The sequence below is a fragment of the Myodes glareolus genome, chromosome 19, assembly GCF_982192425.1.
Source record: "Myodes glareolus chromosome 19, mMyoGla1.1, whole genome shotgun sequence".
Classification (NCBI taxonomy): Eukaryota; Metazoa; Chordata; class Mammalia; order Rodentia; family Cricetidae; genus Myodes; species Myodes glareolus.
Genome location: NC_142044.1, coordinates 34,227,775 through 34,255,279, shown reverse-complemented (window position 1 = coordinate 34,255,279; position 27,505 = coordinate 34,227,775). Strand labels below are relative to the sequence as shown.

At 45.5% G+C, this 27,505-nt stretch overlaps 1 protein-coding gene across 1 annotated transcript in view; it reads left to right on the top strand.

Annotated features, from left to right (window-relative positions):
* The window catches only part of Col22a1 (collagen type XXII alpha 1 chain), a 245,719-nt gene that overhangs the window by 75,893 nt on the left and 142,321 nt on the right, over window positions 1-27,505 (top strand). The window contains exons 12-20 of the mRNA XM_087898834.1: window positions 1,448-1,486; window positions 12,471-12,524; window positions 12,688-12,741; window positions 13,858-13,911; window positions 15,168-15,212; window positions 21,863-21,916; window positions 23,255-23,299; window positions 26,871-26,915; window positions 27,311-27,340. Of these exons, the coding sequence (XP_087754960.1) occupies window positions 1,448-1,486; window positions 12,471-12,524; window positions 12,688-12,741; window positions 13,858-13,911; window positions 15,168-15,212; window positions 21,863-21,916; window positions 23,255-23,299; window positions 26,871-26,915; window positions 27,311-27,340 (420 nt within the window). The remainder of the gene's footprint in view (window positions 1-1,447; window positions 1,487-12,470; window positions 12,525-12,687; window positions 12,742-13,857; window positions 13,912-15,167; window positions 15,213-21,862; window positions 21,917-23,254; window positions 23,300-26,870; window positions 26,916-27,310; window positions 27,341-27,505) is intronic.

The window sequence follows — 27,505 nt, the reverse complement described above, 5'->3', positions numbered from 1 at the left end:
ATTAGAAAACAAAAATGGGAACGATCATACAATTATCAGACACAATGGACTTTAGGATAGAACAGTTCATAAAAAGAGATACTTTAGGATAGAAGAGTCAGTCCTTTAAGGTTTCTCCAAGATACACAACAATTAACATAATAACCAACTACAGAGCCTCAAGAGGCGGGACATACAACTGATGGATTTCAAAGGAAAGATCAGCAACTTCACAGCAATGACTGCTGCCTTGCGTACTTCACTCCCAGTGAAAGACAGAAGAATCAGCAATGTAGCAAAATGGGAGTCTTCCTGCTGAGGAAATGTGCAGCTTCCGGGCAATCAGTCTTGTGTTTCTTGAAAGCCTACAAAGGGAGTTACCATGTAATACAATCCCTTTCTGAAGAAACACAAGCATGTGTGTAGGAAGGAGGCTGCTTGTTCATTTCCCAGCTTCCCAAACTCCCTAAATAATCACACAAAAACTGTATTAATTAAATCATTGTTGGCCCATTAGCTCTAGCTTCTTATTGGCTAACTCTTACATATTAATTTAACCCATTTATATTAATCTGTGTATCACCACGAGACTGTGGCTTACTGGGAAAAGTTCCAACATCTGTCTCTATGGGGCTCTATGGCTTCTCTCTGACTCTGCCTTTCTTTTCCCCAGCATTCAGTTTAGTTTTCCCCACCTACCTACGTTCTGCCCTGCTATATGTCTAAAGCAGTCTCTTTATTCATTAATGGTAATCACAGCATACAGAGGGAAATCATACATCACATATATTCACACAAAAACATGTACACACATTCAGAGTGCTGTTCTCTTAGTAATAAAGTAGCAGTGACCCACTGGCCATGAGTAAATGAAGTGTCCTGGGTCTCTGCATTCCCATTGGTCTACAACAAAGAAAGTTGTGCTGTGGGGTACAACATGGATGAAGCTTTAGAAGACTGCTGAGTATGATATATGGATATATATAATATATATATATAATATAATAGAAATACAATAGAATTCATTTCTATTCTAGAATAGAATAGAAAACAGATTAATGTTTGTCTAGGGCTAGGGATGGGAAATGGGGAGCAGCTGCTAGTGGGTTTGGCCTTTTTGCAAATAGTGAAGATGTTCTGAAATGGATTGTGAACATTTTTGTATAACTTTAAAGAAATTAAAATTACTAATTAGATGCTTTAAGTGGGTGAATTATATAGTATGAGAATTATATTCTAATAAGGCTGTTATGGAAAGAACAGTTTGTTTCTATAATGTTACATTATTGGAAAATTAAATGAGAAAACACTCATGAGAATCCACATTCCGCAATAACAGCTCCACCTCTTTCAGAGGTGCCCAACCATAGTTCATGAGATAGTATCCAATTGCTTGACTCTTGGGGTGATGCCACACTACATAGCTGCCCCCCTCAGTGGACCTGTGTCTTCTGATTTCCTTCTCTAGGGGAGAGGACCCTTCATCCAAGGAGAAAAGGGTGAGAAGGTAAGCCTCCATTTATTGGTTTTCTCCAGGGTTCAGGGTGGATCTGTGGGAGGTGTGTATAGCTATGTTAACTTCTGTGGATTTGAGTCAGGGAGAAGGCCCCTTGCTGCAGGCCTGGCTTCTGAGTTGGGTGGTAGGAGCAAATGCAGACACAGCAGGAAGGGATAGCAGGTGGAGACAGGCAATAGAGCTGAGAGAAGAGAAAAGCAGGGACTGTGAATGTCTTAAGGGCCCATAGAGCAGTCTCCTGGAGAACAGGCCACCGGAGCAGTGCTTGAGAAGTAGAGGTCTGGGCAGGACACCCTAGTGAAGGGAGGAGCAGGAGGAGGCCTTGCACAGATGAAACTGGCTTACTGTGCTCAGGGTAAAGTGTGACTAGTGATGCTCAGCAGAATGGAGATGCAGCCAGAGACACTACCTGAGGACCACCAGGTCGGATATCAGATATCAAAGCCTGTTTAGGTTTCATGTACTGTGATAGGGAACCAGTGAAAAGGATGCTCAACTAGCAAGAAGAAGATAGATCTGAGAGGGGACCGTCCAGAGAAATTTGGGGATGAGTCAAAAAATGACGTAATGGGGAGCAGATGAGGAGCAGAGCTGGTATGATGTGACTGGACAGACAGAATTGGAAGAGAGTGTGTGGCAGGGCTGATTTGTTCCCAGCTATGTAAGTTGTATCTTGTTTCCCTTCTAAATAACAACCACAGCACAGAAGACCTTGGGAAGTATGCAACTTACTCTCCAAGGAAACACTCAGGATGGTAGTCAATAAAAACAGAAGAAAGCAAAGAGCCACTAAGCATTCCACTTCAGTCATTGCCTGTGGCAACACATTTCCATTATTCTGAAAATATCTTTTACATTCTAAGGACCTGGAACTTTTTGCTGGACCTCATAGCCTGATGTATACACCTTGAGATCACTTAAGATTGCTATCCTAATGTGCAATCATGTGTTTGTTTAACGTGACTTTAAGAGGACAGTGTAACAGCCTACTCTACTTGCCTTGGATTTCCCAGATGATCAATTTTTACAACATAAACTAAGACATAGCTGTTATCTTAAATTAGCTACACCTTTCTCTCTGTGTTCCTGAATCAGAGGAGTTCATTTGTGTGTGCATGCTATGGTAATAAATGTGGTAAACAGCAAATACATAGAAATAAACTGTATGAAATGAATATCCATAGTGTTAAAATGCAGCATACAGACATTGCTAATAGCACTAATTTGTTATCTGGGCCCCCTGGGGCCAGTTGGGGTTAGTAACTTCATCCCTTGGAAAACTCTTTAAGGTTTCCGTACAGTATACCATTCTTACCCCAGTAATGCTTTCTGGGAAAAGCAAAGCCCTTTGTTAGTGACACACACCGACACACACCGACACAGACAGATTCACTAGACAGCATTCAGACAGGTGTAGGTTCAGATTCAAACAACAGACAGAGAATGTCAGGAGACACAGGGAGAGTGAAGTAGAGGAGTCAAATACTGGCTTCCCCATTAATAGTGACTCTGTGTTTATTACTAATGTGTTCAAACTGACGCAATTGCCCTTGAGTGGTTTCCTCAAGGCTTCATGGCAAACACATGTGATGTGTCACTGACGTTATTGGAACACTGGCTCTTGTGGGGACATATCCTGTGCTTCTGTGTCCTGGACTGAGTCACGGCAGCTCCTTGAATAGGCTGATTATGTCATACAGTTCTGGTCTATGAAAATATGGAAGAGGTGTTCAGGGAGAGCCCATCTTTAACACTTTCCCTTCTGGGTTGACTCTAAGAAACATCATGAAATGCACGCTTACATACCCAACCCACGCAGACTATAAGAGAAATATGTGTGAATAGTTTACATATGCAGTTAGAAACAGATGATGATGTGGGGGGGCAATAGCATGAAAATGTGGCTATATATACGATAACACAATCAAGTCCTACACTGCAAAATCATGCTTAGGATTATAAAGAATGGCCAGAAATAGAGTATTTTGTCACCTTTGGATACATTCTGTGAAATATATGTAACCCAAGTTATGGAGGGTGGGAAGAGGTGCCTGCCCCTATGAGTAAAGGGGAGTGGGCAGAGGCCAGGATAGGTGTTTAGGGAAAAAGAAATAACACAAATCAGTCTCAGGCATGAAGGCAAGTAATCACAGCTACTTGGAAAGCTAAGTTAGGAGTATGGCAGGTTCAAAGCCAACCTGAGTAACTTAGCCAGACTCTGTTCAAAAAATATATATTGGATATATATATATATATATATATATATATATATATATATATATATATATATATATATATATATATATCAGTTAACTTGCCTAGTGTGCCTGAGGCCCTGAATTCCATCATGGAAGTGTGTGTGCATGTACATACGATCCAACTCTCACCCTCAAACTCAGACTGTCACTGTGATCTCTGTGTGACTAAATGGGACAGCCAATATCTAAAAGGACATTCTCGCTTGCCCCTGCTGTGATTAGAGGGCTCCATACTCGTGACGTGTAGGTCTGTACTCAGACTGTCACTTCTCTGATCCCCACAAGGCATACCCACCTTGAGCCATTCACATCATAAAAGAATGGGCCCTTTTGGCCTGATGCAGTTACCCCCAGAGTCTTGCAGAAGCAGGCCCCCTTTGAAACTGCAAAATGAGAGGAGTTCATGAGGGAAGAAAGACTGCAGAGTGGGGTGGGACATGAAAACAGAGCCCTGCCACGTGTGGATGATCCGGGTGCCTCCCTTCTAGAACAGTGGCCAGAGATGAGTTTCTAAAATCATCCAGAGACATTATATTTGAATATGTGCTTCCTCAAACTCAAAACCTTACACTTCCAAATATCCATCTGCCAGCAATAGTATTAGAAGTTGGGTATTTGAAATGTGATAAAGTTGTAAGATTAGAAACTTTATGAGTAGAATCAGTGTCGTTATGAGAGGGCTCCAAGGGAGACCCTCTTACCCCTCTGTCATATACATGCCTAACAAGAAACTCCTCCAGGAACCAATAGGTGAACCTCACCAGACAGGGAATCTACTCATGTCTTGGCCTTGGATCTGCAGCATGCTAGATTGTTTGAAACAGTTTACTGTTGTTTCTAAGTTCTCCATTTGGGTGGAGACAAGGGGTGTCTGGGAAGGGAGAATCATAGGATGTAGCAAGGAATAATGGTATACCTTTAATTTTCTGTTTCTTTCTGGAAGCAGAAGGTGTTGTTAGCTATAACAGTTATGCAGGTCAGTTGACCAATGGTGATGGTTTTGTCTAGAGTGTGGATTGGACTTTGTCTGATGACACGGTAGAATGTGATGGTCAAACTCATGACATCAGCCCTTGATTAGCCTTTTAACACAATCCAGTCTTTAGTTTTCAAACATTCTGAAGAAGACTGAATTGTGTCCAAGATCATCAAGCAAGTCGGTGACTGTTCGGAGGCTGGGTGGTCTCTGATACATGCACAGTCATTCTGTCCTTTTCTGAAAGAAATGCTGTATCTAGGAGTTCTTGACCCTCAAAACTGTTCTGTATGTAAATCAGCTTGTTTTATATAACAATTTCATTATAGAGCTTTTGAGTAGAAAGCTAGAAATGAAATTTGTGTTTATGCATATACAACTTTGAACTTTTGCTCGTTGGTGTCATCCGTTCCTTGCTCCTTGCTCCTTGCTTGTGCTTCCGTGTTAATGTGAATTATGTGGTTATTGAGTTGGGGGACTATGGCTGAGTTTCTCCTGCTTTGACAAAAATGAAAGGATTTAGGAGGAAGTTAGTGTCTTTGTTTGTATGCCTTCACATATCCTTGGAGGCTGAGGGCAAATACTGAAATCACCAAAAGTGCTTTAGGAACTGTCTGTGGTGCTGAATGGCACCTAGGAAGAGATTTGGTTTTTTAAGAGTCTCAGAGTCCAGGGCTGAAATGGAACAGGAGAAGCCATCAGTTTTCCCCCTCCCTTCATCTAACACACAGATCCTTGCTAAATCTCAAGGCCAAGCACTTCAAATGAGAGGTTGAGACCCTAAATGGGTGAGGTTAATGTTGGATTGCTAGACAGTATCAGGCAAGGCTAAGTGGGAGGCATTTAGGTGCTGGTTTATTGGGTCCAGACCTTAGCTCAGCCACTTAGCAGCTGTTTTGCAAAGGATCATGACTTCATCATGACTTCATCTCTGAAATCATGGCTTTTCTCGTCTGTGACTTGGCAAATATAATAATACTAGAACCATATGGGTTTTTGCAAGGATTCAATGAACTAATAACTAAAATAAATGACTTACATTTGTGAAAAGAACTTATGCATTATGTATAATTACTCTTACACCAGCAGTATTCTGTTTTTAATACCAAATGGCATCTTTTGCACCCTCATCACAAATAATTTCTTATCCCCAGGGGTTGGCAGCTGCAGAATGTCAGAACTCCCCTGTGCTCTTCCCCCAAGGAGGAGTTCTAAGACCATAGGCATCTGAGGGAGTATTCACTGACAGTATCTCACAGGTGCCAGTGTTGAGGTCCAGTCCTTTCTCCAGTTCACCTAAAATAATTCACATGGCATCTTAGGGTCAATAGCAGCACCAAAAGTTTACAAGCACTACTACCCCTCAAGAGTCTGGCACTGCTGTTTCGCTTAGCTTTTGAGCTGGACATCCTTGTCCTCATCTTATAGTAGATCTGGGATCGGGTGGCTTTATCAACATATGTGGTCATGGTTGGATTTGATATCATGTTGCCTGAGTCCATAGTCTGAATTTGTCTGTGCTCAGAAGTGGTTCTCACATTTGAGCCAGCAAATGAACAACCTGGAAGATCTATTAAATCGACTAGCTAGATCCTGGAGTGTCTCATTCATTAAGACTGCTATGGATGAGGGAACATGTCTGCCTAAAAAGGTTCCAGGCAGTGCTTCTAGTGCCAGTCCAGGATCCTCTCACTTTGAGGGTCACTGTCTAGAACATTCCTAATACTTTCTTCGGAGGGTTGGCTTGTCATGCTTGCTGCCAAATAGATGAAGAATCACATTGGTACAGTTTCTCCAGCTGAGGACATTTAGAAATGAGCCATGGCGTCATCTCTTCAGGCGAGCAAGAGACATCTGCAGTCCAGTAATTACATCTGGCTAATAAAGTATGGAACCCCCCCAAGGCTCTGGTTACTGTCAAGAGGGCGTCAGTGTATGAGTAATGTCCTGCTAGATGTTGTCTTGTGTTACTCCCAATGGAGTCCTGGAGACAGTCACATGGGGCAGAGGAGTCAAGAGTCTGAACTTGGAATCAAAACTACAATTTTGAGTCAGAATTTCAGGCATGGAATATACCCCTCCCAGCAGGCTTGGTTGTCTTCTTGTAATGGATGGATGTGCAGTACCTATTTGAAATTTCTCTAACTGACCAAGTAATGATTTCTCTTTCATAACTGAAATGCAAAGGCTTAGAAAGCCACTCAAAATGACAGCACCACCATGCTTGGTTTGAAGTTTCCTGTCTTTGAAAGCATTTCCTGGCCACCCTTGGGCTAGACGCAGGATTCCTCCTTGTATCATGCCATCTGCAGTCGATGAAGTCAAGACATAGGAGGAAATATATTTTAGCTTAATACTGATGCTACAACCAAAGACCAGGGATGGAATAAATTTTAATTTACTCTTTGAAAATTTTATACATGTATATAGTGTATGTAGATCATATCTGCTCCTCCTAGAAACCTATCACATCTCCTTGCCACATTAATTCATTTCATTTCATTTCATTTTAGCCCACAGAGTCCGATTAGTGCTACCCATATGCTTGTAGATGTGGCATCATCCACTGGGGCATAGGGGACCTCCCAATGGCTGCACTTCAGAAAAAGGTGATTCTCCCTCTCACAGCATCTTTCAACCTTAAGTAGCTAACTCTTACACAGCAGAAATGAGTTGGTCACTGTTTAAAGACTCTGAAGTCTGAGATGGCAATGCCTGCTGTTCGTGTCAGCCAAAGGATGTGTGCTTTATAAATGGCAGCTTATGGCTCTGCCCTGACATGGCAGAAAAGAACAATAAACTCCCCTGAGCCTCTTTTGTGAGGCTGCTAATCCCATTTTCTAAGGATTTTGACCCAGGATAGCACTGCAATCCCTATTGTGTGCAATAGGTTTCAGGACACAGATATTCAGACTTTAAGAGGAAATAAATGTTTCTCTGCTAAGGTAACAACCACAAAGGGTACATGGAAGTTCAGACCTCTCTCTTCTTTTCTTTTCCTACCTGCCTTCTCTGACTTATCTTTTGACACTTCATTGTGGACATTCAGCAAATTCCCTTTGAGCATCTTCCTATGCTGACCTTATGAATTTCAGGGTGGCTATCTACTCTTTACTGGCTAACTTTGTGGTTGTGGAGGGTATAATTTTTTTTAATTTTTGCAACAGGATCTCAATGTATCACCCAGACTATCTCTCTCAGTCCTCTTGCCTTCCCAATCTTAGAGTGTCAGCTTGTTAAGTGTGGGGAGGGCGTATTGTTAGTTTTTAACAGGGTGGATAGATAGATGATAGATAGATAGATAGATAGATAGATAGATAGATAGATAGATAATAGATGGATGGGTGATAGATAGATAGATAGATAGATAGATAGATAGATAGATAGATGATAGACAAATGGATGGGTGATAGGTGATGGATGGGAGATAGATAGATAGATGGATAGACAGATGATAGATAGATAGATAGATAGATAGATAGATAGATAGATAGATAGATAGATAGGTGATAGATGGATGGGTGATAGATAGATAGGTGATAGATAGATAGATAGATAGATAGATAGATAGATAGATAGATAGATAGATAGGTGATGGATGGGTGATAGATAGATAGGTGATAGATGGATGGGTGATAGATAGATAGATAGATAGATAGATAGATAGATAGATAGATAGATAGATAGATAAATAGATAGACAGATAGATAGATTGATAGATTGATAGGTGATATATGGATGGGTGATAGGTGATAGATGATAGATAGAGATAGATAGATAGATGGATGGATGGATAGATAGATAGATAGATAGGTGATGGATGGGTGATAGATAGGTGATAGATGGATGGGTGATAGATAGATAGATAGATAGATAGATAGATAGATAGATAGATAGGTGATAGATGGGTGGGAGATAGATAGATAGATGGATGGATGGATAGATAGATAGATAGATAGATAGATAGATAGATAGATAGATAGATCTTGTGATGCTGGTGACCAGGCCCAAGCACTTTCACATGTCAGGCAAGTGCTTTACCACTGAGCTATACCTTAACTTCTATAATAATTTGATTATATAAGATATGTGCACACTCATTTCATTTTCACATCTGAATGCAGCATAAAATGCATCTTACAAATAATGAAACTGGAGCTGAGAGAAGTTCAGTGGGATAGAAACAGGCTGCTGCAGATTGTGACTTTTTCTTAAAGACCCTCACGGTACCTGGAGGTGAATCTGGGGAACATTTCAGAAGGCATACTGTGGTGGGAAGGCAGTAAGTACTCTGTGGTGTGGGATTAGGGGACCCTAGAACATGTAAGATATATTTGGGCCAGTTTGACTCTCCGTGTAATGGAGAATTTGGATGTCATGACAATCTCAGGGTGGAAACTGCTCATGCCAGGTCAGTTTTCTGACTTCGTTATCTGAATGATAAAAACAGAATACAACCTTGCCCCTCCCAACCTACAGGCTTCTCCCACATCACGTCCAACCTCTCAGCCCAGCCAAAGCCAGCACAACCTGCACCAGAGTCTAGCCTGACAGAGACCATTGCAGTAAACTGATCAAACGCAGAGGCATTTAGTGGCACCCAGTGCCAAAGGATACATCTACAACACAACCTCTGCTCCTAAGGTTCAAGGGATTGCTGAGGAAGAGAGGATGGAAAGATTCTAAGAGCCAAAAGCATAGAGAGTTTACCATGAGATGACATCTTCTAGACATGTCAGAGAAGCTGAACACACGAAGTCTGATCAACGTGGCTGCCTAAGCAAGGTCTCAACAAAGACAGTACTACTACACGTGCTAACATGGAAGGGAGAAAAGGAAGAAATCTTGTGCAGGGGTCCAACCCTAAATAAAGAGCCACAGGCAAGAGTGGGAAAAATCGTCTTACTCAGAGATAAGTATTCTAATTGGTCAGTCCTGAAATCATTCATTCATTCATATATATATATATATATATATATATAATTGTACAGATTGGGTAGGTGGTAGGAACACATACACACAAATACATATACACTCATTCATGTAACAAAGAAACAGAGGCCATAAATTTGAGTAAGATCAAGGAGAGTGAAGTGGCATACATGGGACAGGTTGGCTAGAGGAAAGGCAAAAGTAAAAATGATTTTAATTTGAAAAAAAGAAAAATTTATAACATGCATTTATATTTGAGTGAGAGAGGAGAGGAAAGTGGGGGGAGTTGTTATATGCTCTGACTTAGAAAATAATCCTCCAGTATTAATTATACAAAAAGCAGCAACCCACGCTTGTATTAAATCATTACGGGATCACTTCTGTTAGTCATCTAAAACTGAGCTGCCAAGTTGTCCACGGTCTTGGACAGGCCAGCTTCTCACGTGAGGTGTAGAGTCCTCAAAGATGCATGCTGTATCTATGTACATACATACTCTAGACCTGTCCCTAGCCTGCCTTAGGCCGTCACGACTGAGAGATGTGGGAGACCTTAAAGCTTCAGCGTGCCAGCTCTTGAGACCATTCTCTTTCCTCTACTCGGGGCTGTTCACCATGCTCGGGTGGACCATATGGCCAAGATTCATTTTGGAACAAGGGTCCATCCCAACCTTCCCTTAAAAGCCAAAGGGCTGAGGTTCAGAGAGCATCTGCAGAGCCCTGGTGTCTTGTCAGGAACTGGTGCCATGCCCTCTTGTTTCCCGTCTCAGAGTTCCCAGATCATGTCTGGGCCAGACTCCAGGGCCTTCCTTGGGTTTCCCTGCGACAGAACCAGAAGGCTACAAAAGAGATAACTGTGGGGACAGGCAAAGGTTCCGGAACTCTCCGGGGTTCTCTTGGGAGGTGTCACAGCTCACACCCATGACTCCCTTTATTTGACCCTCCTGTGGGCCAATTGTGCCCTGATGTGCCCTCACTTTCATTTCCAAAGCAGGAGCCCCTCTGATACCACTTGCCTGCCTTCAGCTGCAGGATATCCAAACCTATAGGAGCCAGAAGACAGACAGGCCTTTCAAAGAACACGCTGTTTCAAGTGGGTAACCAGTGTATCGGGAGAAGTCTGCCCTCAGTGATTAGATAGACCTCGTTCTGAGGGAAGCTTTCTGCAGGGGGCGGAGGATTCCTCAGAGGAGGTGCTTGCCCTTTATGATGTTTCTCTTTTGGAGACCTTTGGGCTTAACTTTTTAGGATAGAGGGATATGAAGTTAAGGAGGCTGGGGTACTTCTGATGGATAAGCAGTGAAGGAAGGGATCTGACACATGCGCCTCGGAGAGAGGTAGATCATATGGGGTTTTATCTTTCCCTATATGTGGCCTCCGTTTCAGCCTCATGGACCTGTGCTGATTGATGTTCTAGCTCCCATGATGTCAAGAGACTGCACTATTTCTAGCGCAGTGGGTTTTGCTGAGGCTGAAGGAGGAGAGCATGGTCCCTGGAGAGGGGAACAGTGATGGCTTATTCAGGCATTAACTCCCCCAACCTGTCTCCTCTCGCCATGTGGGCCTCCGGGTGGGCCGAGAGACCACTCTATGCTCTGTGATGGCAGTGTTTGGTCTTTATGTAGGATGGTGAAACATCACTGGACCGATGTGTCCAGATGCAGTAGCAGAGTGAAGAGGCATTCTCTGGGGCTCCAAGTCAAGCTTTCTACCGTAAAAACTGTGGCTTTGGGTGAAGTGCTTCACCTTCCTGTGCTTTCATTTTGAGAGCTAAGTGAAGTGCGGGTAAATGTAGATTGTGGGGATGAGTTCCACTCAGAGGTGACCCCAGACCGCCTAGTGCCAGGCTCGTGGTAAACACGCAATAACGATGAACCCAGGGTGGTAAACATGTAATAACGATGAACCCAGGGTGGTAAACATGTAATAATGACGGACCCAGGGCGGCAGCACCTGTGTTGTTTCTTTAACAAATCGGAATTGTTTTGACTCTAATATCGCTGTTGACTCTTCTCTGACAGACCTAGTTATGACAGTAATTATTTGCACCCAGTCAAAGTTCAGTCTCTTCAGGACTCAGCTCTACCTGGAATGATTAGCCCTTCCTATCCCGGGAGAACCAAACAAGGTGATTTCTTCCCAGTTTGCTGATGGATAAATGGAAGCCATGGACACCTTGCCATGGTGGCATTCCCCAGGGAAGATGGTTGTGACAGTCTGATCCAAAAAGATCCCATAGAGACCCCTGTGTCCTAGAAAATGACTGACCACAGAAACCCTTGTTCGCTCAGAGCAACTTTTTTCCTCTTGGGAAACTTCCCCAGTTAGACATGTGCCTCGTTATACTCGGGTAAGGATGGACAAATGGACCTGGAGACCAATGGAATGTCTCTCCTTTCCCCAAACCCCGGATAGATAGGAGTTGCTGACCAAATACTATTAGCTTCCTCTTTTTGTTCTATGCGTGTGATTGACCCTCAAACTCTTCTGAGTCCATGGTAAAAGAAAAGAAGGCCACAGTAGTCTGACCATAGCCACTGTTTCCCAGAAAACTCCTTTGTGCACTCTGTATATGACTGAGGTTTATTCTCCAGGTTCCCAGGAGCTTTTGCCCACCTCCCACCGAGCTCTGTGGCACTGCTGTCTCTTCATACAGGCAAAGATGGCATGGAGAACTGTGGTCAACAGAGCATATTTGAGGCTACAGGAATGCTCATCGTTTTCCAGCCCCTCCTCCTGTCTGATGCTTTCTCCACTGCCCCACTGCTGTCTTTATCCTATGCCAATGGGTGTTCTCTTTCTCTCCTTTTAGGGATCCATGGGCCCACCCGGGCCACCCGGCAGAGATGGCAGTAAAGGCGTGAGGGTAAGCTCTGTTTTTACCACTTGAGTTCTTCATCACTGTGGTTGTCTCACTTGTGATGAGTTCTGGGCTGTGGGGAATGGACACCCCAGGCATCTGGCAGCCACTTTGGGGGTGCCTGGGGCCTGCATCGTGCTGACTATGACCTTGTGACGATTTTGCTCAGGGGGAACCAGGAGAGCTGGGAGAGCCGGGACTGCCTGGAGAGGTGGGCATGCGGGTAAGTATTGCTGGAAGCTGCTTATGTTCTCAGGGTCCAGACAGTTCTCAGGGGTGCAAACCAGCTGCTTTAGCTATTGATGAGGTGCTTGGATCGGTTTCTGCCTCTTTCTCGTGTAACTTTATACATATAGATATATGTCTACACATGTATAATTCCTCATGCATTCTTACAGAAACTGGCCATACGGTTGAAAAATGTATTATTCTCTATAGCAGTAGAGACTTTCCATGCCAATCCAGATAGAACTAGATCCTCCTCTTCAGTTGGTGCCTGACAGCCAGTGATTTGGATGCCGTTATAATGTGCATAGCATTTACGTACTGATGGCTCCAGGCTTACTTTTTAATTTTCCTTTGTTTTCAACTAAAATCATTGAAACACTAAAGCATGTAGGTGTGTGTGTGTGTGTGTGTGTGTGTGTGTGTGTGTGTGTGTGATGTGTATGGCATATGTGTGGGGGTATGGTGTACGTGTGGAGGCAGAGTGTGGGAGTGGTATGTGTATGTGTACTACGTTTCTGTTGCTGTAGGGTAGTTTATAAAAGTTGGGATAGCTTTGACAGAAGAAATGCCTAATTTTTTTATTCTAGTGATTTTTCATAGAAACGTACGAATGTGTTGTTCTCAGATGGCGGGAGTTTCTGCTTAACCAGGTTGTGCTCAGAATTCTGGTAGATCCCTTCACGGGACTTGCCCAGGCTGCACACACCATGTGGCTCCCTGAAATCTTCAGCTACAGCAGTCAGCTGCACAGAGTCAGAAGTCACCCGCCTGTCTGGGTCAGACCATGGAGAAGGCTGAGGGACCTGGGGCAGATGACAGTGGGACTGTTACCTGTAGGCTCCCGATGGCCCAGAGGCCATACCATTGGCCTTTCCTTGAAGTTCCGCATGCCTTCCTGTGATTGTGGCTTTGGCAGGCATCAGGTGGGAGAAAGAGCCGTGGGTGTTCTGACAGGGCATGAGGGCAGGGTGTGCCTACCAGTCACCACGGTACAGGCAGTGTGGGTAGCACACGTGACATAAGAAGCAGTGTGTCCTTCTAAAAAGAACGTTGGCTGAGAAGCACTTGCCCTTTTTTCCATTCCATCCTTCTTTTGTGGACTCTTCTGCAGGGCCCTCAGGGACCCCCTGGACTGCCAGGACCGTCTGGACACATTGGAGCTCCGGTAAGTGAATGGTGGGGCTGGGAGGTGGCTCTGTCCCTTTCTGCAGCTGTCAGCAGCTGACTCTCCAGCCTGCCTTTCACCTCAGTCTATACAGTTATCTCTTGCTGGTTGGATGTTAAGGACAATTTAGTTTCTCTTGGAGTAGAAATTCCTAAATGCTTTGGGGCTCATGAGTCACCAGGGGAACAAGCTTAAATGCACATTCCTGGGGCCCCTTTCCTAACGAAGCAGGGCAGAGCCTGGGAGAATGACACTTGGTGTAAGCCATTTCCACCCACATGCACAGTGCACAGTCATCTACTCCAGAAGGAAGGTGGAGTCTAGAGAATCCCCAGCCCCCACATTAGAGCTAGATGCTGGACAGTTGTGTCCTTGGTTTAAAGAGGTGAATCATGTAAAAGAGGCACACGTAGCTTCTTGGTCATTAAACCATTATTGTTGAGTCTCAGTGAAAGAAATTTGAGATTATCTGCAAATTAAAGAAAGTGTAAAAATTTTATCAAAACAGCTTCATTGCCGTGTAGATATCCAAGACCCTCTGGTGTCAGCATGCATGGCCACAGTGGTTCCATGCAACTAGGATGCTGTTGTGTCCTCTCATCCTTTAGACCTGGGTGATCAGTTCTGCAGATCCCTTTTCCTTAAATGAGCATCTCAAGGCTTTGGTCCTTACGCTCTTCTGTAGGTCAAAGATGTGGCATTGTCCTGGAATCAGTATCAGTACAGGAAGTGCTAGACTTCACACATTTTCTGCATAATGAGGATCTCCTCCATAAAAAAAGAGAGGGACCATAGAAGGGTGGGGGTTCATAGCACAGGGTCTTGGTGCTGCTCTAGAGGAAAGTAGGAGGGGGTACAGGGCTCTGCTTTATCCCTGGCGTAGGTACAGCAGAGGCTTATAAAGGGGGCTAGAGCTTCTAGGTCCTTGTTGGAGCCCCTTGATCATGATGGAACTGTAGGCTCCAGGTGGTTGTGGGCTGACTCAATGGTCTTCCCTTTGTCAGGTGATCTGGGTTCCATAGCTTGAGGATAGGACCAGGAAAACAATCCCAGGATCACATCTGGAAGTGTGTGGGTTCAAGGTCCAGGTTGAGGCAGGAATTCAGGCTTCCTGGTAATTGTAGTTGGGTGACACAGGACCTTCTCTACCACCTTGTCATGGACATGGGTGTGAGTTGAAATTTTTCTGGGGACCTCCAGAGGCTGAGCACTGGGAGGCCACGTTATGAGGTGTGTCATTGCTTTTTTTCCCCCAGGGTCTCCAAGGAGAACGAGGTGTAAGGGGGACTCCAGGAGAAAAGGTATTTAGAGTCCATACTGGCCAATTAATGCCTCTTCCACAGAAAAGAGAGAGAATGCTGGGGGCTCTTCACTCTGTGTGTGTGTGTGTGTGTGTGTGTGTGTGTGTGTATGTGCACATGTGTGTGCCAGGTGTGCATGTGCTAGCTCATTTTGTGCAATGGAAACAATCTGCACAGACAGGCAAAAGTTTGGTGCTCTGGCCTTCTTGCCCAGGAAGAGGTAAAACTTTCCAAGCCAAAGTTCCGTGGATTGGAGCTTGGAAGACTCAGAAGGAGTTGGTGTCAGGGACTTACATCTTACATGGAACCTTATATAATTTCTTGGTGTTCATTTGCTCCTTCGATCTGTGTAATGCCATATATGTTCAACATCCCTCCGGAAGCCAAGGGCTACAGACCCTGCCCCCTCCCTCTCACAGCCCTCTTCCCTAGTCCATACTTAGCTTCTTATGACTTGGATAAGGTCTAGTTCTTCTTAGAGCTGGAACTTGTCCCCTGCCCTCAGGCGGGTCCTCACCCCCTGGCAAGCTGCACCCCATTATCTTTTCCTATAGCACATGTTTCATCAGTCCTGGGTGGGGTGTTTTCATTAAGTAATTTAGCTTTATTTCATTCCACTTGGACCGTAGTGAAAATTACTTTCCAGTCTCCCCATTCTGGTGTATCCACAGCCTAGATGCTTATAGAATCCTGTAGACTTCCTTATGTGTACTTAGTTCATTTCACACAGTCACATAAGGTGTGCTGGTCTGTGTCCTATAATCCCTCTTTGTCTTTGCGGTAGGAAGGCTAGGGACATTTAGAAAGATTTATTTTTACTTCATGCGTGCCTGCTTATTTGTATGTGTGCATGTGCAGTGCCCATAGGATTCAGAAAAGAGTTCCAGTTCTTTGAACTGGAGTTACAGAAGCTTGTGAACTGTCAGGTAGGTGCTGGGAAACAACTTGGGTTCCTCTGCAAGAGCAGCCGGCATCCTTAACTGCTGAGTTCTCCCTCAAGCCCTAGGCTTTTACCGTTTGTGTGTTATTCTTATATCGTCCACTTTACCACACATGTTCATCAGCTGGAGGAGTTTCCTGGACGAGCTTTAGAGTCTTCTATGTCTCCAGTAGTATCATCTGAAACTAAGGATGCCACGGCTTCTGCCACTCTGGCTGCTAAGCAGGGTAGCTTGGGACTAGCTGGGTTTTTCTCCAAATATCCATTTTCCTAACTGGTCATCATGTTGAATTGGGCCCCTCTCCAATTCTTTGGCTGATGTGCACTTAAAATAGCTTAGGTTCTTAGGACCCGCTTGGATTTCTTACATCAGCAGGAAGTTTCCATCTGCTCCTGAGACAGGTCCTTCCAGCTGCTGGGCCTCATCTCAGCATGCAGTGTCTGAGAATCCTCCTCCCCTCTGTCACTGTGGTGTGGTCCCCCTAACTGGGAAAGAGACCTTCCTTCAGAGTTTGTCAGGAGTTTGAGGGATACAACTGAAGTCTCTGTAGGACAAGGAGGCCCCTGTGTTTGAGGGACCGAGAAAGCCATGTGGATTGTTCAGGTTGCTGGCTATGGCATGGGTAGCAAAGTGTAAGATCTCTCTATCAAGGTGCAGAGAGGAAGAAACCCGCTAACGGTACCGATGACCGCGTGTTGTGAGTGAGCCCTGGTGCCTCCTGGAAGGCCATGTCCAGACCGCGGTGGGTGACTGTCAACACTGAGCGCCTGAGATGCTGCAGGTGTTCTGCACTGGCAGGACAGCTCAGGATGAGGTAGACGTAGTGAGATGACAAGTGTCCCAGCGTTGGAGCCAGGTAACCTGGATGTGCCTCGGGTGGTAGCTGTGAGCCTGAGACCTTGGATGAGGTTTTAAGTTCTCAGCCCTCAAGCCCTAGTTTACCCTCCAGGTGTAACCCTCTCTTTCTCAGGAAATGACTCTGAGGTCAAAAGAATCATGAAAGAAAACCCAGGAACTGACATGTACGAGATGTGCTCCCTTACATGTTTGAGGGGTCTGGTGGTTTTATGGGACTGAAACCAAGGTCTGTCAGGGGAGGGGAGGTACTCCTGTGTTTTGTATTTTCAACCTGATACTCTGATGAAGTTATCATCGGTCAGTCACCCACTCCCCAAGGACTTTGGTCTTTAGAGTTGACACGCTAACTGCTGGGTCTCACTTGTAGCAAGTGTTTCTCCTCTGTGGGCATCCCTGGTACAGCAGACATATAGAAGTGCGTCCCTTGGTTCACTGGGTCAACATTTATGGGAAAACTACCCAGAATCTTGAGATCTCAGGTGTCAGCTGCTGAAGAACTCTCAGAGTTTGCCCTCAAGGATCTCTAGGTTGGGTTACTTTTAGAACATGGTTACTCTTAGAACCTAGAGGGGGACAGGGTTCCCTGGGAGAGGTATGATTGGCTTAAAGGTGCCTAAAGGGTGTGGACAGAGTATACAACTCTTAGTTCTCAGGACCCCCATCCTCCTGCTTCATGGAGACTGAGCTTCTCCTTAGACTTCAGGATGAGGGTACAACGTCCCCTGCTGGGGGAGTGTGATACCTTGGTCAAGTGGCAGTGGATGTGGAGATGGTGTGGTAAGAATACAGCAAGCAGGTGGTCTCTGTACCTCTGGAAGGACTGCTACATACTACATTAGTCGTTGGGCATTGCACATGTGTCGGGCCATTAAGCCGAGTCAGCCAAGACTCAGAATGGCCAAGTCCATTCTGCTACGAATAGAATAATTGTACCTTTTGCTATTAGACATTGAGAATGGGGGCCAGTGGACTCCTTGAGGGTCCATGGATTATGATTGGGAATATCACATCTCTGGGAAACCACGTAAACAACTTGTTTCATCTGGTTTTTGAGGCTGGGTTTCCTTCACTGCGTATGGGGATAGTTCATTGTTCATTTACATCATGCCCAAGTGGGCTGGTTCTCGCTTCAGCAGATGATCAAACATCGTTCCCACTGAGTAAGGATATGGGGAGAAGAGACCTGACAGGTTTGCCCCTATCTGCCTTGCACCACTGTAGTTTTGTCTACAAAGTTCAGACTCAAGAAAGAGGTGAGCCAGTTAAAAAAATTAATAAGCACAAAAGCCCGTGAAGACCTTCATAACAGTTTATGTGTGCAGTTTTGTGCTGGACTAAACTCAGAATTCCCCTCCTGCCTGTGGTCCCTGGCAGCAGGTTGGGCATGCCAGTTAGGGGTTTCATGAGGTCCCTGCATTATTTCATCTTCATGGTTCATTATCTGACCATAAGGAGGCAGCGAAGTCTAGAGATGGAAACAGTTGTGGGACAGACCCAGGATTAGAACCCAGAGCTCCAGGTTCCTCCCCTCCCCTGCTTTGATTATGGATTGGTTCTCCCATGCGTCTCCCTTCTGTGTGGTGACCTATCTTCTAGTGCTCTCATTCCACACAGTGGGATCTCCATTGTCCTTAACCGACATTTCATGTATCCATTCTGCCATTATGTCTTGAATTATGTCAGATATATTAGAACCATTGATTTTCACAGAACCAGAGAAATCGCTTCCTCTCCTTTTATGGGTGGGGAAACAGAGTCATAGAGGGAGTTAGTGTTCCGCGTGAGTTCACATAGTATTGGAGAATGGGAAGGAGAACTTGGGTCTGCCATGAGGCTCTCCATAGCCTTCTTTCTCTCTGTCTGTCTGTCTGTCTGTCTGCCTCTCTCTCTCTCTCTCTCTCTCTGTGCTTCTGTTTTTTTTCTTCATATGTTTGTCATTATTTCTGTCCCTTGATACCTTGATAGCTCCTATTTTGTCTATCTTTCTATCCCTCCCTTTTTCCTCCCTCTCTCCCTTTCCTATATCTAGCCTGGCTTCCTGTCTCAGTCTCTGTTCTGTCCTTGTACCTCCCCACGCTGTTTCTCTCTCTCCTGTCCTTGTCTCTTTTCCTGCATTTCTCTCACCCCATGTCTTATCTACCTGTGTGTGTTCTGTGTGTCTCTGTCTCTTGAGTCCCACCTTCCTGTTTCTCTTTGTGACTCCCCCCACCCCAAGTTCTCTTGCCATTGTCCCTTTCTTGCCGCCCCTGTTCTCCCCCATTTCTTGCTTGTCTTTGACTTGCTCTCTGCCTCACCGCCTGGCTGTCTTCTTTCACTCACTTCTGTCGGCCCCCTCCCTGCTCCCCTCATCTGGGCTCGCATGCGCTCCTGCTCCTCTCCGATGGATGCTCATCTGTCTGCGTTCCTACTTGCTGCCTGGTGCATCTGTTGTTGAGACATGGTGCAGACTATTGAGCTGACACGGTCCAGATGTCCAGACAGGTCTGCTTTATCTTTGCTCTGTCCCTGTTTGAGCTACATCTGGGAGATCTCTAGGCTCTGGACTTTATTCAATTAGGGCTTCAGGTGTGAAGACACAAGAAATGGAGGGCCAAGGCATAGGCAGAGCCTTCTGCTTTGAGGCAGAACTTGTAGATTTATTCCTGGTCATCAGTCCCACCTTAGCTCTGAACTCTGGGGAGGGCCCAAGTGCCAGGTGACATCTCGCAGGGAGAGCATTCTGCATGGGAAATCAGGAGTTCCTGCTATTTTTCATGGTTCCACCATGTGATTGCATCCCCATGGCTTTGGACGCAGGCCTAACCCTGGCTAGAGAAGAGGAGTGATGAATCATGGACACAGAGACTCTTAGAATTCACTCAGCCTAGGCATCCAAAGGGCATGTTGCCCTGAGGACCCTGCACAGGCCTTGGGCTAGTGGAAATAGGCTGAGGATTTTGCAAAGGCCAAGATGCCCCAAAGTTGTTTCCACCTCCACATACTCTACTTGATCACATAGCTTCTTAACTCAGAACCCTGGTTTTCTCATGTGCCTGTGCTCAAGCTGGCCAGCATCCCAAGGGATAGAAAGGAGGTGATGTATCAAACAGGCGTGGAACCTGTGGGCAGAGAAAAGACGTACAGACATCACTTCTCCCCATGGCCCGAGCCTCCTGTAGTGAGGGGGCCTTCTAAAAGAATCACCACATATTCCTTTCCAGTAGAAATCAACATTCAAGACATACAAAGTAATTTCTAGAAGATAGAAAACACCGTGGAGATTACCTTTGCATGGGTGCAGATGAAAGGAAGTTCTAAGTTTCATGGTAAGAGAGCTAGCTGCTAGGACAGCCCTCAAGTTCAAGCCAGTAGGTCCCAGGAGGAGAGCGCTGGGAGAGCTGTGCCTGATTACCTGGCAGGTAGCACTTGGGCAGCCCTGCCTTATTGCCTTCCTATGCGCAGGAAAAGCATCAGTGCTTGCCCCATCTCCATCCCCAGAGAGTAGCATTCCCCAGTTAGCCAGCAATTTCCAGAGGGAATAGGAGCAGGGCAGGCTTCTCCTAGAGGAAGCCTCACCTGCCTGCATTCACAGAGGTAGGCTACAACCAACAGAGTTGATCCTCTCAGCCACCTCCGTGACAGGCATCAATCTCTCACAGGTCCAAAAGCAGCTTCTGGAAGGAGGCACCCATGTTAAGGAAACAAAACAAAAGAAAATGGAACCAAAAAAAATTGGAAGAAACAGAGAACAATTTGGAAAATAATGCCACAGGGAAACAGAAGAGTTCAGAATAATTTCCATGTGTTTCTGAAACTCAGATAATGTTACCTAGAGCTATGTCACGAGGTTCTAGGCTGGGCCTGGGGACACAATAGTGTGGAGGACCACCAGGCCTTGTGTCTTCCTGTAGATAGGAAAATAAATGCAAATTGAATTAGGAGAGATGAGGCAGAGGAAAATGAGTGCACCCTGGAGCAGAATAGGGCATCTAATGCGCCAAAGAGGTCAAGGAATGAATCAAAACTGAGCCATGAGAAAGAAGGAGCCCATGCCAGCAGAGGCACCCAGAGAGCATCCTATTCATTGGCATGAATGACCCTGGTAGAATATCTTGCTCCCACACCTGAGCCATTGCAACCCTTCTGGATAATGGCTCCAGCTCAGGACATAGACATCAGCTCACTCATTTGGAACACAGTGATTTCCATTGACTTCAGCTAAAGCAGGCTGGGATGCGGCAGAGAGAAGGCTGGCACATCTCACTGACTCATCAGTGTCTTGAGAGAGGGCTTCTTATTCTCAGAAAATACAGAATGGATGCTTGTCCAAGGTACTGCATCGAATAGGAGAGTCAAACCAACTGATCATGAATGTGGGCAGATGGGTTGGGAACTAGATAGATGGGTGGATACTGGCATGCTCTTAGCTAGTGGCCAGTTCTTAGGTCTATTCCAAGAGCAGGGAGCCTGATGGATGGTCATATTTGCTGAACAAAGTGGACAATACACACACTGTGCTTTCCATTTTACCAATTATGTTATGAACACCACATACCTATGTTTTACCCACATAAAGATCTGTGTGATGAGGAGACTGTGGTACCCCTGGGTTACACAGGGAAACAGAATTATAGTTTCTCAAGTTTTTCCCCTCTGCCCTTTGACCCCAATAACTTCTATTTTAGAGATGTTCTGTGTGATGTGCTTAGCTCTCCTGTATGTGGAAGAGTCTGTTGGAGAGTGGGATTGAGCATGCTTGACACTCAGGGCCTAGGTTCCCCTTCCTTTCTGTGACAGTGACCATAGAGTGTCCAGCCACCTCTTTCCATGTGACTATTCATTCTTTGTTTCTGCATTTTCCTTTTTTGCCAGGGCGAGCGAGGCCTGGATGGATTCCCTGGAAAGCCTGGAGAGACAGGAGCACAGGTAGGTGGGTGCTGGGGTTGGTGGGCCATGTTCTTTGTGACAGGGATGAGTGGACCCTGGCACTAACCTCAGCTTCTTTCCTGCTCAGCGGGGGCAACAGTAGTGCATGGTCCAGACCTCACCTGTGTTGATTCTGCAAGTGTTAACACTACAGGGATTCCAGCAAACACACTGGCTTGCATCCTTAATACCTTGAGTAATAGGATATATGGTCATAGTGTAAAGCCCATGGGTGATGCGCATGCTCACAGAGGTAAGCATGCAGGAGTAGTGCCTACACCGCATCTCTAGAAGAAACAATTAGAAGCAGCCCAAATGCTCAGCAAGAAGAATGAGTTGGGTGCAGCAGGATGCATTGATGCAGATGTGGAAGATGGGAATGTGTATAATAGGATGTAATGGTATAGATGAAGAGATGGAACTGTGGAATCCATGAAGTAGTCTGGACTGTGCCACCATAGACACAGCAATTATTCATGAGAAAGTGCACTGATAGCTTAGACTTTGGAAGGATAAACTGGAAACTGGAGACCGCTGACTTAGTCGGACTTCCACTGAGAACAGTGCTGGGCATAGATGGCCTCATTCCCATGGATTACAATAAATTCTCCTTGCAGTCCACTCCTGGTGGGTGCCCATGGCTTGTCCAGCTCTCCTTCAAGCCCTTTCATTTCATTTCCCAAGGAACATAACACAGGCGCATGAAGGGCAGGCCCTGTTCTCTCCTCCGGTCCCTTGTAAGCATGCTTGCTCTTTCATGCTGGCTTCTCTCACTAGGAAGCACTACACCGCGAGGACCTGAAAAACAGCAGTTCTATGCCTTTGGCATCTCATAGGCTACCTCCCTGGGCCTTAGGTTTTCACGTCAGTTTCCTAATCCTGGCCCAAGTCTAGGCTGACTCTTACCCTTTTCTAATTTTGAGACACCCATGCCCAAGACCTCTAAGCATTTCCAAAGGGCTTCATCAGACTCTGCCCTCTGTTTTCTGGTGCCAGGCAGATCTGGGTGGTTTGTGCTTTTGCCTTTTGTGAAGTTCTCTCTCTGGCATCCTTGTCTTTAGGCAAAAGGTGGCCTTGTGCTGTTTTCTCAGACTGTGGTGTCCAGTTGCAATTGCCAACATGATTCCAAACATGGCAATGCGGGTATACAAGGTTCAGATTTCCAGAGGAAGAGCTTCCTAGCAGGGAAGGAAGCTAGGAAGCCTAGAGTTGGGTAACCTGGGCTCCTAAGGATAACCAAGCCCCTGTTCAAGATGCACTTTCCAGAAATCCCCTTCTTCACTCATTTCTGTGTATCCCGGGACCGGTCATAATCCATCTCTGCTTTCTTTCCACCAGGGAAGACCTGGACCTCCTGGTGTGGCAGGACCCCAGGGAGAGAAGGTAAGGAAGCCAGAACCTGGGGAAAGGGCACAGTGAGCTCTGGGAAGAGAGTGTACCACAGAGGAGGCTCACTGGGTGTCAGGAACTCCCAATCAGTTCTGCCTGTTGCACTTGAATTGTTTTTCTGCCTTAAGAATAAATACCCGCCCTGTGGGTGGCCCAGCGGTGGTGGCCCAAGTCTTAATCCCAGACGTTGGGAGGCAGAGGCAGGTGGATCTTTGCAAACTCAAGGCCAGCCTGGTCTACAGTGTAAGTTCCAGGACAGATAGACAGATAGGGCTACACATAGAAACCCTGTCTCAAAAAACCAAAAAGAGTATGTGTGTGTGTGTGTGTGTGTGTGTGTGTGTGTGTTTGTAATAAGTACCCATCAAAAATAGACTCCAACAGGCAGTGAGACCAGGATTCATCCCTACTGCTTGTTCTGGCTTTTTGGAACCCATGGGCTGTGCAGTGTGCACAGCAAATTAGTCTGTGAGTCAGTCGATAGAAGGTAGGTGCTGAGGGACAGGAATGGACAGGGCTGGAGAATGCTGTTCTCTTGCGCAACCTTAAGGTCATTTCTAGGTTAGTTAACGTTTTTTCCCAGCTGGGCGATTTTACAGCTGAGATTTGCATTGCTGTGTTATTCCAATATTAGGACATTAATACTTTCCTGCAGGGACTTAAAATCTTAAAATAAGGTACTTGTTCAAGTCAGTAAGAACTAATGGTGTCTGTTGCATAAGCCTGTTGTATGTGTGTGTGTGTGTGTGTGTGTGTGTGTGTGTGTGTGCATGTGTTTGTGTGTGTGAGTGAATATGTTGTCTGTATTTTGAGTATTTCTGTTGTATTTGAAGATTTAGTTTATTATTTCCTACTTGGGGAAATGCTGAGTTTTGCCTCTCATGGCAGATTCAAAGGTGGAAGGTCAGGCTCACAGAGCATCACATTACTTGGGGCATTCATTGAGATAATTAATAAATCAGCCAGGCTCAGATGGTCTGGTGCCTCTCATCGCATTATGGGAGTGAAAATAGAAGATCATCTAGATCTTTGCTATTTCACAATCATTGAGAAAGCCATTGGAACCAGAGGGACCGTCTTCTGAATTCCCTCTTTTTACAGATAAGAGACGGCAGACCAAAAATGGTATCTGTCCAAGATTCCACAACAGATTTTATTAAATCTATCTTATCTATCTGTCTGTCTGTCTGTGTATTCTTCTGTCATATATTACATGTGGACCACAGTTTCTCCTCCCAGTCCTTCCCCTAACCTCCTTCCTCCTCCAGATATCTTCTTTTACCCTTCAGAAGAGGGCAGGTCCTCCAGGTATATCAACCAAACATGGCATAACAAGTTACAATAAGACTAGGCACATATCCTTTGCCCATATCCTTATACCAAGACTATACAAGGCAACTCAGTAGGAGAAAAAAGGGTCCCCCAAACAGGCAAAAAAAGTCAGAGACAACACCTGCTGTTAGGAATCCCACAAGAACAGCAAACCACACACACATATATGCACAGGACCTAGCTCAGACACATACAGGCTCCCTGACTGTTGCTTAAGTCTCTGTGAGCCCCTGTGAACCCTGGTTAGTTGATTCTGTGGGTCGTGTTCTTGTGGTGTACCTGACCCCTTTGGCTCCTGCAGTCCTTCCTCCTTTATTAAAACTACATTTAAATCCACCCTCATGACCATCCAATGATGCACTGTTAGGTATCTCAGAGCATTTATGTTGTGTTAAGTTGAAAATTGTACACTATCTCCAGTGTATAGTTATCTATTGTATGTAACAAATAACCCCAACCCCCAGGAGCTTAGCTGCAGTCATTCAAGGTCTCATGGCATTTCAGAATAGTAATCTAGAGACATGTGACTGGGTTGTCCCCACTCAGGGTCTCTCCTGTAGTGGGCTGTGGTTAAGTCAAAAGTCCCCTGGGACTGTAGAATCTTCTCCCATAGTAATTTAAGTGGTCATTGGTGGACCTAGGTCCTCAGTGCTTTGGGGTTACAAGACTTCTTCACAGCGATGTTCATAGTGTATATTATTTTCCAGAGTACATGGCCTGAGTAAGGAGAAATGACAGATTACCTGGTGGAAGCCACAACCCTTCTTAGAATGTCAATGTGGGGGTCACTTGACATTCTAATAAAGTTGCAAGTTTCCTGGAAGCCTTTTGACATAGAGAAGAGTAGTCGAGGTGCTGGAGATAGGACTGAGTGGATAAAACTCTGCAGCCCCATTTAAAACAAAAAATAGGCTGTTGTGGTTGGTGCTCTGCTGGCAACCCTAGCGCTAGATAGGAAGTCAGAGAAAGGGGATCCCTAGGACAAGTATGCTAACCACAATGATGAACTCTGGGTTCAGCTAGAAATCCTGCCTTAGTAAATACACTGGGGAGTGATTGAAGAAAATACCTGCACTCACATGCACACACACACAGGTGCCTGCACATACCTTCATGCACACACATGGAAACACACAAATGCATCCACACATCCACATGCAAAACAGATCAAAGAGCAATTGGGGATTTTAGAAGTGCACTTGGTGATGTACACAAATATGCTGTTTTTTTATGTTGGGACAGGGATATAATCCAGTAGGGTGGGGCAGAAAGAAGCATCTGTATTGATTTTGGACTCAGGGGGAAGTCCTGAAGGGAGAGTGTATAGGAGAGGTGCTTTGTCGGGGTGACATGCTCCTAAATGCAGCAGACAATGGCAAGCGTGCCCAGAGTTGCTAGTTATTCCTACTTCGTCTTGAGAGTTAGGAGGCTCCCATCTTTGTTCGGTGCCTCTTTCATTTGTTTGCTCACTTACTCAGTAATGCTTTGGACTCCTTGAGCAGGGCTGAAGGGAAGAGAAAAGTGTTCCTGCTAAAGACAGTGACCTTGCCTTAGCTATCTGGTGTGGGAGTCATGGAATCAAGAGTTTTGAATTACCATAGTTGACGCACAAGTCTCCAATGAAACTATGGTGTCCTTCATGCCCTGGAAAACCTGGTAAACAGAGCCAACATAGCCCAGGTGGCCCATACATGAAGGAGCAGAGGACATGGAACACAGCTGTGTATAATGTCAATGAAGATGAATGGGAACCCTCCCAGCATTTTCTTAAGTACTCTTTTGATAGATGTTAGATAAGTGCTGACCATGTGCTACACCATGGACTTGGCACAAGGGCCACTGCCAAGGTAGAAATTCCTGTGGTTTCCGTCTCCAGCACAGCCTGCTGCATCTGGTATCCCCAGAATGGTGGTCCGGTGCTGCTTCTGGAACAGTAGACAGATGTGACACACCTCACACAGCAGCTGCGGAGACCCTGGTCTGAATGAGCTGAGCACAAAGAGGAAATGAAATGGCCCGTGTCCTCCAGTAGCATCTGAGCTTGAGAGTAGAGATGGGAATCGGATGCAGAGCTTCTAGAATACTCGAGGTGGGGGAGTCCAGGCATGATGGTGATGTGTGTGATGGAGCACAGAGAAGATCCTCTTGGTGTTTGGAATAAGCAAGGGCCTGAGAAAGGGCAACAGAAGAATGTGGCGGCCATAACTGGTGATCTACTTTCTCTCCTCTGCAGGGAGATGTGGGGCCTGCAGGACCTCCTGGCGTGCCAGGCTCTGTGGTGAGTGACTGAAGGTGGGGCCCATGCACTCATGAGCTCATGGACTTGGTCACAGAGTACTGACCTCTATGCATAAAGCAGAACTCATCTGATTGAGAGAACTTGGAAAGGGATTGACAGGCAGTTAGTGGTTGTCGAGGGAGGGATGAAATCAGGACATACTATGTACGTTCATTAAATAAGGCCATAATGAAACCCACTCTTACGTATGCTTAATGTGTGCTGTTAAAACCTTTATCAAAATGGGCATTCAATATCAAACACTGAATCCGATTGGAGAAGAATCGTGAACCACTGCATTGTGACACGCGGAGTGGACAGCTGGGACGGAACTGAGCGTCTGATGACCGTTGAGAACATGATGACACCTTTGCTAACTCCTGTTTGTCTCTCAGGTGCACAGAGAGGGCCTGAAGGGAGAGCAGGTATGGAAAACAGGTCTTTCCCATGTTGGAATTTCAGCTGTAGCAGAAGAAAAGCCACAGCTATGGGGGGGGGGGGGGGTTGGGCTCAGGCATTCTCTCAGCAATGTGTCCAGCTGACTTCCAGCTGAGAGTCAGAAGCCTTTGTTACCTTCTGGGAGCTTGGGG